Raw genomic sequence first — 12,313 nt, forward strand, 5'->3', positions numbered from 1 at the left:
TTTTGTTAGCTTGTGCAGTGGTCCTTTTTATGAGTGGTTAAAGACAATCGCTATCCAGCTTTTGATTTGATGTTTTATCTATATGGGGAGGCCTGATTGGCCCAGCATTGGCGCAGTCTTCTTGAGATACTTTAACTTACACGTAAGAAGTTCAGCAACGGCCCCAAAATCAAGTGAAGAGCCGCAGTTCCCTACCAATCTGCATTATTTTAGTCAGGTGCCAGAATATTGACTAGAAATCTCACCGAACTAATGAGACCCTTGTGAGCAGATATAGTTGATGCGATTTAACCGGGAAATGGTCGTTTTCCCCTTCCTTGTTGGGGCGACTTAGCAATGAAAGTTTCTTAACAACACATGCTAAGCGTGCGGACCACTGCGGCTCATGTTGCCAAAGTCATGGGATCTACACACCTCCATTTTACTCTGGTAGTTTGTCTCCTCGTCGCGGCCGTGCAATTTACGCGGTGAGGGAAGCGCCACGTACTTCTCCACTGACTACGTCGTACATGTTTACTCGCTTTAAACGGCAGTAAAATCAACCGAATCCAGAGGGAGAAATCCAGCTCAATAGTAGTTGTACAATAAGAGCAAGATGATGATGAAACGCCACGGTACAATGTACGTATATTTGCAAAGTGGTCTATAGGACAAGCAAAATGCGGGTAGCAACGTTAAGATGTCGAAAAATTGATAAAAGGTGGTAAGATTGGGGACACCTGTTACGATGGCATTGATTAAGAGGACGATGCTAATAACGGAAGAGGCGGCTACGTGACGGGAAACAGTAGTCGTTTCAGAGGCTCATCGTCGCTACCATGGGTGCAAGAACAGAGTAAAACTGGTGAAAGAAGGTTCACATCTTGCTGCGTTTACGCTCTGGCTCGTCGGCCATCCATCCGCCGGTGTCTCGGTGCTCCGACGCCGCCGACTGGCTCTGTAACTGCTGCTGCTGCTCCTCGTAGTCGTACATGACTGGTGCGTGTGGGTACGAGGATGTCACGTGCTAGGGCATTAAACAACAAATATCAGCTCTCGTAGTGCTAGAATATACGAGTACCATGCACTCCACGGTCACTGTCAATCTACCGCTTGCTAAACCCTGACTAGATACCCTGCAATTAACTCTAAATTGAGGTACTTATTTTATGTACTCTCCCAGGGTTCAGGGTTACACCTCTATGAAGAGAATTGCTTGAAAAAGTAGCCCAGTTTATGTTCACATCTAATGCCACTTGTCATCCGAAAGAAAAGTTGGCCGAACATCGGAGAGACTACCCCAAAGATCCAAGCTTGGGAGAACCGAAACAAACTCATCGGATCATAAGCACGGGATATTTAGCACATTGCTCGAATACAGTGACTTCACTTCGAAGAACAATGGAGACAGTAGCGATTTTTAAATATGGGGCAGATGTAAGTCATTTTACATATGCAGTTGTAGTTTTAAGGTCATTTTTCAAGCAAATACGCCAAAATTTAGAGACTGAGTAAAGCTTATAGAAGATAAACTTCAATCACTGCATGATTGGGGCCTGATCAAAAACAGAATGAGTGACAGCTTGGAAACTCAATAAATGGGATAAATAACACTATGGAGAGGGACCTACATCATCGGGCATGGCGTGGGGGTGAGGCGGCAGTCTACCTGTGCCTTCGGAGACAGCGGCAGCAGCCGTCATCGCTGCGTGCATATTGGCCTCCTCCTTGGCCTTGACAATATTCTTCTTGTACCGGATCCGCTTGTTGCCGAACCAATTGGAAACCTGAAGCATGTCAGCAGAAATGGCAGTGTCATCTACTCAACCAACCGGCCGTGTGGTACTATCCGCTTGTTTGACAAAACAAGTTTGTTACCAATAATCACATGGGAATCGTGGGATCCTAGTATCATCAGCTCGACTGTGGCGAGTCATTTCTTGACACGACACGTTTGATAGCTTGAAGAGATATAGCTCAATCACTAATGGGCTTGATGGCGAGGGGACATGAGATTCCTTTATGATGTTGACCTCATATTTTGAAAACGTCAATAAACACCCCTGAAATGTATTTACAACGGGGACCAAGCTTTGTCGACTTCACAACAAGAACAGTTGAAAGAATAAAGTCATAAACGAATGAAGATGCGTCATACGGAGGAACCTCATGTGAAACAGAAATTCAAATTAGACCGACTTCCTAGCCCTACCAAACCCAGGCTCATTGCTAAGAAAGTGACAGTAGGCGGAAGAAGCGTTCACTAAAATCGGATTTACGATATGAATGCCGATTGCCTTGCAGGGCCCTACTCCGAGCGATCTGCCAACCGGTGACATCCTACCTAACAGCCAAAACACTCGCTACCGATGAATTAAATACAAAATAACGAATTAACATCATCGAATGGTGATATCGGTTTTGACTAGCTCATGCTGTTGTGACTACCAGGTCAATTGTGCAGGGCCCCGACCACGTCATTTATGACGGCCTTTGCATGGACGCATTGGGAGCCGTCCCTTGGCCATAGCTGACTTCCATCACCTCAGCTATCGGTTTCAGCTGCCAAAAGGGATACCCAATGTGAGAACGCTAAAATGGGGTGATTTTTACGGGTTCCAATTTATAAATTAGAGAGCGTTGCATCAGAGTTGCGCATAGGGAAGAACGCATATAAGAATTGCCAGATTGCATTGAGCTGAAGGCATGTAAAAAAACAAGTCGTGTCCAAAGTTAGATTCGGTGAATACATTGCTTAACCTAATCAAGATGTGAACAATTGGGGCAAACGCATACTTGTAGAGTACATCATATTCTTGATCAGAAATGCCCTTAACGTGAGTTGTACAATTAGGAAAGCGTTTGTAAATTATAAAACTTGAAAAAAATGCAGGTGCTATGCTTGCACGTAAATGCGAGCGCGTATTTCGGTTAGCGGCGACTGCAATAGGTCTCGCGCAGTTTCCTAAATGCCAATAATCATAATCGTGTTTGGTAATCTGTTGCCCCCATGACAGGCACTTGTGGGGGGAACAGAGGAAGAAAGGGGTAGAGGCACAGATTCACAAGTCGCTTGACGCTACTTGTTTTGTTTGTTTAAATTTCAAATGCAAACATTGTAAATGTGTAAAGGTCGCAACCTACCGGAGTCAAAATAGTGGGAGAGTAATTCTCTCCGCGTGGCTATTGTAAGAAATGCAATAAGCGTAAGTTTAATGGCTCAAGTGACGTGATTGGATGCACATAAAATTACTGTAGTCACATTCGGGTAGCGGCCTAAACAAAACGCTTAGAAAATCTATTTGATAGATTGGAGTGCACACCACGCTACAAACTTGAACTGATGGCAGAAACACAGGAATTTAGATGGTCAAGAGGAACATGGACAAACATTCGAACAGATCCGCGATGTTAAGATAGCCTGTGATGGGGACTACTTTATGGAACTGAGAGACAGTAGGACGGTCATAGAAAGGTTAAAACAGCCAAAATCCTTTTACCAAGTTAGGAAACTGATACAATGAAAGAAGACCACTTGAAGCAGAAGTGCGCATGAAAGGATAATGGTTTTACGCCTAGACCAACATAAACAAACTACAGAAAGTGTAGTAAAAATGAACTACCTGAGAAACGGTGATGCCACATTTCTTGGCAAGTTCCTCCTTGGCCTCCTCTGAGGGATAGGGGTTAGCCAAGTGAGAGTAGAAATACTCATTAAGTACTTCAGTGGCCTCCTTGCTGAAATTCCGACGTTTACGTCTGAAAAGAAAAACAAGACCAAAACGTCATCCTTAAACCATCAACTCTTTCATATGTGTGTGGGTACGCCTTTCACCCGTGTCATTGAACACTCGATGCAATGCGTAAAATCTTTTTTTCCAGATGTACGTATGCCACATCATGCCGTTAGAAAGCAAAAGGTTTGAATAAAACGTAGCTGCTAAACGAGAAGGTAAGTTTGAAGCTTTTTGCTATTGTAAAGGAAAGATACTAGGGGGACTTTTGAATAAAATAACGTGCGAATTCAAAATAGAAGGGGAAGTAAAAATTGTTGAAATCAAAACGATTATAAGGCAACCGATTATGACAAGAACCTTCTGGGCTAGAAAGGGCTGTTTATTTGCCCTGAAAAGAGGAAAGGGAACTCACTAGGGTATAAACAAGTGAAGGGAAAAGCAATTTCCATAATATACTTCAGATTAAGCCGCAGTAAAATATGGTATTTACAACTGACTTAACAGCATGAAAAATGGTTGTCCAGAAAAAAAATACGCGTACATGTTTGCTTCAATTCTTCGCTCGAAATGGAAGGAAATGCTTCAATGAAAAGCGTGATTTCCGTGTGGAAAATGAAGAAAAAAAGGAGCAGTAAAAGTGTGATGCAATATGCATGCAAACGTAAACTTCAAATTGCAAAAGAAGATGTACATGAGATTATGTGACAAGAAAACAACGATAAATCGAGTATTTATGCAAGTGAGAATGAAAAAATAACTTCAAAATACTTCAATGTATTCTGGCAAGCAAAATGCCAGGGATAAAGTAAATTAAATAACTCAGACCTCTATCTACACCTCAGCTGTTCCAGAAAAAGCGCTGACGCACTTCTAAGCAGTCAACATAAATAGGTGATGGAAATGCAAATGTTCAGCCCTCCGACGAAAATAACGCTAACTTCAAATGTGTAAAAAGTTAAACTGGAAACATGGGATTGGTTTCTAAAGTGGAAATCGTGGTTCCAACCTAGAAAATAGTCACACAAAAAAGGGTGTGAATTCAAAAGCATTTCGATGACAATCTCAAACAAGATTAGTTTCAACAGTCTGTGTTCGAACAACAAGTAAGGGAGGTTTGGGAAGCACGACTAATTAGTCGTCATTCCATGGTATTCAATAATTTAGAGATATTTTAGATAGCGAAACTCAATGTTCTAAAAAAAGGCTACTTTTAAATTAACGAAATCTTACTTCGACAAAAGCTATCCAAAGTTCTGTAAGCTCCTCAATTAGCCGCTAGCCCAACACATGTGAACATATTTCTTCACCGGAACAAAAGTATTTGACAACTCTTAAAGATTTCCTTTACCTTTCACCCTCATTCACGAAAAGGGACTATGGGTTTGGCTTCAAACCACGTCATTTTCGGAACAAGTCATACTTTAATAGAAGAAAAATCGAGGGAGCGGAAGGGAATTTCATGCTATTTTCCCTATCAGAAAGTCCAATTGCATTTGGATTCAACAGCGAAAAAAGAGACTTATAATCAAATGACTGAGGGACAAGATGAAAATTCACGTTAACGCTAGTTAGATGATATCGTTGTTTGTTACAAACCAGGTTCCAGGAAAATTCCGCAGAATTAAAAAGAAGTGAACGAAAAAATCAGGATCAAGTTGCATAGTAAATTAAAGCATTTTGATTTTGAGTATTTTTATGAAAAAAACTGCAGAGCAATGAAATTTTTGATTAAGATTCATTCGAAGCACCTGCTTACTAAACGCCCTAATGATGGAAAGTCGCTTACGCGACTACCACGACCACACTAAAAGTAGGCGAGACAAGAGATACTGGAGGAGGGATTTTCTCGTTCCCATCAAAGCGTTGAACAAAAATTTGGGTTTACCACGTTTGTCAGTAGAATCGGAACGTAACTCCTCAAACGTGTTGAATTTAAACTGGAACCTGTAAAAATGGGGTCCCAAGGCAGAGGGCACTTGCACAGGTCATTTTAGGGTTGTGAGTTAATCAAATTAGCCTGATACCATACCCCAGGAAAGCACCATAAAATTAGCCACGACAGTTATAAGATGATGAGTATGTAACTGAACTCGAAATCTACAACCCAAAGTGACGTGGTGAATATAGGGTGGGAGTCGGCATGTCACACAACTGACCAGCGTCGAGTTAATAGCACAGCTGCGATGGCATCCTTGGTATTACTCATTAGTCATTTATGCAATTAACGCTTTATCCATGCCAAAATGTTGAATTATCCTGAACTTCACTCTTAAAATAGGTGGTGGCTTCAGATCACAAACAGCATAAGTAGAGTGGATGGAAGAGGGGACAAACCGATCGGGTTTTCGGAGCATTAAAACGTAAAATCAGAAACAAATGATTCCTTTTCAGAACTTAAGCGCAGTATGTTGCTCAGGAGATGGGACTGTATCATCACAATTCCTACTTAGTGAAAGATTCGATTTCACACTTTACTGAGACTGGAAGTCGACTTATCATTTAAAAAAAGATGAAAATTGGTTGTAAGTAGGTATTTTAATGAACACCGGTAAAGATAAACATACTGTCAGGAAGCAGCATAAACCAGAGAGGCTTAGATAAAAACGATGGAGACTCATGTCGAATTAGAAAGCCAGTACTCAAAGAAGAACCTTTGCCTCACGTTTTCTAGCTTGTCATTGTGTCAGTTACCTTCCAAAGATACAATTCAAATGCACGGCGTATTAATTAGTTTATGCAACTTCGTGTGAGTGAGGCACATGCATTGGCGAAGATGACACATGCAAACGATACTATGGTCGAAAAAATTAACATTCAAACCTATCTGGTGTGCCTGCCACTAGATCATTTGTATGTGCATGAATGATAAGAGCTGTAGTGTTATTAAACTTTGTGCGCGATATTTTTATGATCAACCCGTCCATAGTGCCATGACCTGCATTGGTTCCTTCTGCATCTCCAAAAGTGGCTCTAGTGCTGCACATTCACCGACTCACCTGGCATCGAGGAAGCGGGAGCGAAGAATCATGACAGCTTCACAAATACTCTGCTTTAACTGGGTTTCAATAGCACGGAATTTCCGACGAATGATACCGACCATGAGATCGATTTCTGTCGAGGAGATGGGCCGACTTCGGCTCTGCTCTCGGAGTAGGTTGATCACATGACCAGTGAACTCATCGCAAGCCTGAGAACAAAGTGCCCAAAAAATAGATACAAAATTAAATCGGGATACACCTAGCCGCAAAATAATAAATTCTTATGATGATGTTTGTGATAACTAAGACAGTCTATTCTCTTGCTTTTATATGCGTACAACCGACGGTTCTGAAATCAAGTTTCTTCCGAATCCATGACCAGGAAATAGGTTAGGAACGAAAAGTTTAGAAACATTCATATAGCGTTTTTAGCCTCTGAAGATACACTAGGCCATAAAGGGAAGGCGTGGAAAGTCGGAAAGGCGCGTAGGAAGTGCTTAAGTGAACTTTTACTGAACAAATAGGAATGATTACACAAGTGAAAGTAACTCATACGCTCTTGTACTTCTCCAGCTCCGTGTGATACAGCTGGCGTATCTGAGTGAGTTTGGCCCGGTAGTCTGCATGCTCAATCTGGCCACTATCGCCTGCCATTCCACCACCAGTACCGTCAAAGTCCCCGATGTCGTTCGTCCCTGTGACGCCCTCGGCAATTAGCATCTTGTCCAACCGCAATAACTGTGGGTCAGGGGCGTTTAGCTCCTCCTCCGTGCTTGCGGCAGCGGTGCTACGGAGGCTCAAAGCTACAGAACCAAGTAACTATGAACTTCGTAATCTTTGGAGGGGTAAACGGTAGTGTATAAAACACCCTATTAGACCGAACAACTACGAATGAAACCTAATGTAGTATTGCATCGCATAAAACTAGACGATTTTGTAGGTTTTCAGATATATGAAAGAGAATTGGCAACAGTGATGCGAAGGCTATTCCAAGTCATCCCGATATCCGGCTTTACTGCATAGGCACAAATGTAGCAAACACTATCACATGAATTTAACAATTATAAAGAATAAGTACAACCTAAATAAAGACCAAATTAAAATTGCAAATTAGTACTCTGAAGATTGTAAAATTAGTGTATATACGCTTAACTACACCGAGCACGATCGGTGCGAAAAAACCACAAGTTGTTATTCATTTGATGCTTGTTAAAAGGTGCAAAAAATGCAAAAGTGAGGGCTTAAAACTCATTTTATAAAATACCTGTCTTCTCCTTTATCTCACAAAAGACATTGTAAAGAGCCGGTTTCAATCGGTGGTTGTTTAATGCTTGCTTTCTAGGAAAAGAAATAGTGAGCGGCGTTACAACAGGTAAGGCAACTGACAGGTGTAACACTAACGGAATTTACATTAATCAGTTTACTTCACCAAATGGCCTTATATATGGTTTTACTAACACGCACCGATACTATTCTTAGGATTTTACTTGGTGAAGCTTATGTCAACTGAGCCAGCTAAAAAGAGAATGTGGAAGCCCGGGATTACGATAGAGATTCTGAGTAAGTAAATGTCATTGTGCCGATACAGATCTACTTGAAAATGATGCAGACAACGGCAAATAATGGACAGATATACCTACAATAAATTTGGTGCAATATTGTTAACCCCAAACGAAAACTCTGCGATGAATGCGATTTGATACGACTGTTAACGCACAATAATAACACAGGCAGACAAGCATCATCTCATGCGAATGCATGCAGTGGTGAACATTGAACGAGTAAATGACTCAAAGATAAACAGCTAACCTTTCCTGAGCCTCGTCAATACTCTGATGGGAGACGCTTAAAAGCTCCTGAAGTTCACGACCGGTGACCTGAGTACGGTGCTCGAGAGACAAACTTTCTGTTTCTACTGGAGCAGTATTTCCCATTTGGTCAAATGGGGGCATGTAATTGCCTCCGAAAGAGCCGTGCTGCATAGAGCCACCAGGTGTGCACATTGGTTGATTGTTCCAGCTCATTTAGTGCTTGTTTTTAGAACCCAGTTAGATATACGTGAGGAAAATTATGAGTGAAAAACCTGAAAATCAAGCAACGAAGAGACCCAACTGGCCCGGAGACCGCAACTCAAATTACTTTAACCAATCACAATAGTGGGATGTCAGCCATACCTGTATGCCAATTTTATTGTTGATGATGCGCCAAATTCAGTTACTTTTAATTTGATACGGTTTTTTTAAACATATAAAGCCAAAAAGACTTTTTTCCTAATTTTTTGCTGTGCATTTATGCTTTATTAGCGTATGAGTTCATTTACAAGTCTCACCAAAACAAACCATTTTATTGACATTTTTAAATGATTACGAACATAATTGCCTGCCTAGTGCACATTATTCGAATTAAGTTCCACTTTGACATCTGAAATGCTAAGCTAAAAATGTTTAATTGAGTTGGAGTGGGTCTCTCTTCACACCAACGTGTCGCTAATTCCATAACAACTTTTTGTGAAGAAGTATGTATTTTAGACCAACTTTGTCCTAGGGAACTACTTTTGCTTGTTTATTATTTTGCGCTGTATACCCCAAGGGAAAGGAAGTGCTGCTATCGCAGGACTTAGTTTGTTTCTCGCATTGACGTCTTTCGATCAATGGGGTCGATTTGCATACTGCATCGTTAAAATGTAATTTATACCAAGTGTATACGGGCCTTGAAGGGAAGTGAAGTCAGGATCCTCTTGAGGAGGAAATGACATTTGAAGAACTACGAGATTTTTTTCATTTTTTGGGCTTGTTGCCTAGAAAATCGGTTTAAAAGGAGCATATTTTACACTACACCATCCAACAAGTGAGTTTGTTTTATTCGAAGCAGACATATACTTATTTTTGCATTAATTTTCCCAATGACATAAAAGTTAAGGTGGCAAATGAAGTATCTGGCCTATGGATATACCACAGCTGATGTATGAATAATTCTGATTTAAGTCAGTTTTCAGATGTGCTATTGCATCTCTCCGAGACCCCCTGAAGAGAGAAGACATAATAGCCGAGTAGAATATATATACATTTGGCATATGGAAGGGCTAGAGGCTACTGGTAAAGATGCCCAAAATGGGTCCTTTACCCAACGCGTTACACCATAGTCGAAGGGTTCTAAACTTGTCGTTGCATCTTGAAGTTGCTTTTGCATAATGCATAATCCTGTATGCACGCGTTATTCAAGAATATGTCTTCTGCACCTTTTCCATGGAATATCAAGGAGCACGAAATGGACTTATTAAAAAACCCCAATCACAATTAGACCATTAAAATTTCATACTGGCTGTAAACTTTTGGAATGGTTTTCTAGATCCGCAATTTATCCTCTTTTTGAAGGGGAGGAGTTTGCGTGCTTTGCCATACGATTGAAATAATGCAGACAACCAAGATCTTTTCTGGGTTGGGAAATACTTTAGCTGTAATGTCATAGGAATGATGTCTTTACCTTTCATATGCTTGAACAATAAAGACATATTACAGCACTAATTTTACCATGCAATCGAAAAGCCTTGCAAAATGTAGTTTGCCAAAAGAGTAGTACTTACTTCAACGTATCATAATTGGGGCTAGGATTTCTATTAAAATCTCAAGAAAAATACTTCAATTCTAGTTTTTTGTATCAGAAAAAGGCACTGGCAGATTGAAATTTGATCATTTAATGACAGAGCAAAACGTCCATGGGCCTATTGTGCGCTCGCGCTCACTCCAGACAATCACTCATATAAGGGGAAAAGTACTACCAAACTTTTACCAAAGAACTGCCCTCTGTCGCTTGAAAATTCGTTTCTGTTGAGTATTACAGTCTTTTAAAGAGCTAAAAGCTGTGCCCTTTTCTAGGCTATATATAAATTACTGTGAGACTTTATTATTGTAAGGTAAGAATTATGGACCATCAACATAAATTAATGTGTATATTTCCACTTACCTTGCTTTTTTTTAAGGAAAATATGTGTTTGGTGATTTAGTATATTACAAAGCTTCAGCAATCGATATGTCAACTGGAATAGACCCCTCTAAAATCGTGATTTTTTACGTACTCAACACAAGTTAATTTGAGTAAAACTTGAATTCGTAGAGAAATATAAGTTCTCATTCCATCGGGGAGTTGGTAGATGACGTTAGGTGCTGTTTTAGGTCCACAACGTCTCTTTCGCTACCTTATGTAAACAAGGATCTGCTATCATAAAGGTCTCTTCCGCCTTTGTTGGATATGAGAACCTTTCAACAGGAAGTTCGTTTCTTTTGACCAAAATTAGCTCTCTTATTAGCTTATGAATCACAGCTTATTATTTTTGACCCTTTACTCAGCCACTTTAGGGATGACTGTAATGAAAGAATATTGTAGTAAAAATTTCACTTGAAATGATTTACTTACGGAATATACGGCTGTATGAAAAAGAAAAAAACTCACATCGGAGCCCTTCTTCCCATCCGATGAGGCCTCCCTCCAGGTGGCTAATGCATCGTCTCTGCTTGACAGACGCGCATTAAGTCATTCTCGCCGAGTACTTGCATCGTGCGTCAATGCGTAACCGGTTTTCGCTAAGGTGCCTTATCACCCACTGGCGCGTCACAATTCCTACAAATGTTTATACCATCTGCATTTAAAAGTGAGCTCGCTTTTTCCATTTCGTCTATTACCAAGACGATGCACTTAGCAGGCTTTGATTTAGACCAACGGACCTAGCTTCATTCTATGACCACTCTAAGCAAATGCTCCACTACAAAAAAATTATTTTGTAAAAATAGCCTTTCCTCTGAATTTTATTTGCTCAAGTCGAAAGCTCATATATCCTACTACTTCCTCTAAGTCATATTCACGCCATGTGGCAACGGAAATATTAATTGGAATGGAATTGTGTTTTAAGCCGCGTGGAAACATCACTTGTAGCATGTTGATGTGCACGATCATAGCAGATGGTGTTGTCTGTAAAGTAGTAAGCGGAAGAAAGCATGCAGACATGTAAAGTTTTTACATATGTTGCTTGCCAACACTAATAGAAAGCTGAATTTGGAGATGTAGCATTCATAAAAAATTAATGCGGTTATCTTTTTACAAATTAACTTCCTTCATTGAGGCTATTTTCTCAATACGTTGATTCACTCGCTTGCCTTCAATGTCAAAACACATTCTCAAATATTATAACGTAACACACAAATAGCCAGTTGTTTCTTATGATGATTTACCTTAATATCCCTTATATTTCCGTCTTCTGCAGTTTCTTCTTCATAAATAATTGCGCTTCCACTTGGGGTTATTATTCTTATCTGAGATGAGAAGGTTTTACTTATTTAAGATCACTGCTATAACAGGTACAGATTACTTCTCTTTCAGTAGTTGAATAAGGGGCTTTCCAAGTATTACTCATTCTGAATGGAAGGATGGCTCATAGAAACAAATACCTGCTTGGATGACAATGTCGTCGAAAGCAAATAGACGTTACGTACGCTCAAAATCGTCATGTATTTAAGATGGTTTTACAAAAATCTCAAAGTCAAACCTCAAAGCAATAAAAGGCTGCAAGAATGTCCCATAGGGAAGGTTAAATTTGTGTCAAAATGAAACCCGTACACGTTTAAC

The 12,313-nt window shown here is 40.3% G+C and overlaps 1 protein-coding gene across 1 annotated transcript; it reads right to left on the reverse strand. All coding sequences in view use genetic code 11, as the record gives it.

The window, feature by feature from the left end:
• Positions 1-856: 856 nt before the first annotated feature.
• EGR_01901 (Homeobox protein extradenticle) lies at positions 857-8,718 on the reverse strand (the record flags this gene model as incomplete). Its single annotated transcript, XM_024491150.1, has 7 exons — positions 857-1,006; positions 1,611-1,766; positions 3,603-3,738; positions 6,713-6,903; positions 7,250-7,497; positions 7,959-8,032; positions 8,504-8,718. 7 exons carry the CDS (start codon positions 8,716-8,718, stop codon positions 857-859), a joined length of 1,170 nt encoding a protein of 389 aa, XP_024354606.1.
• Positions 8,719-12,313: the final 3,595 nt, after the last annotated feature.

Source organism: Echinococcus granulosus (genome assembly GCF_000524195.1).
Source record: "Echinococcus granulosus chromosome Unknown EG_S00007, whole genome shotgun sequence".
Lineage (NCBI taxonomy): Eukaryota > Metazoa > Platyhelminthes > Cestoda > Cyclophyllidea > Taeniidae > Echinococcus > Echinococcus granulosus.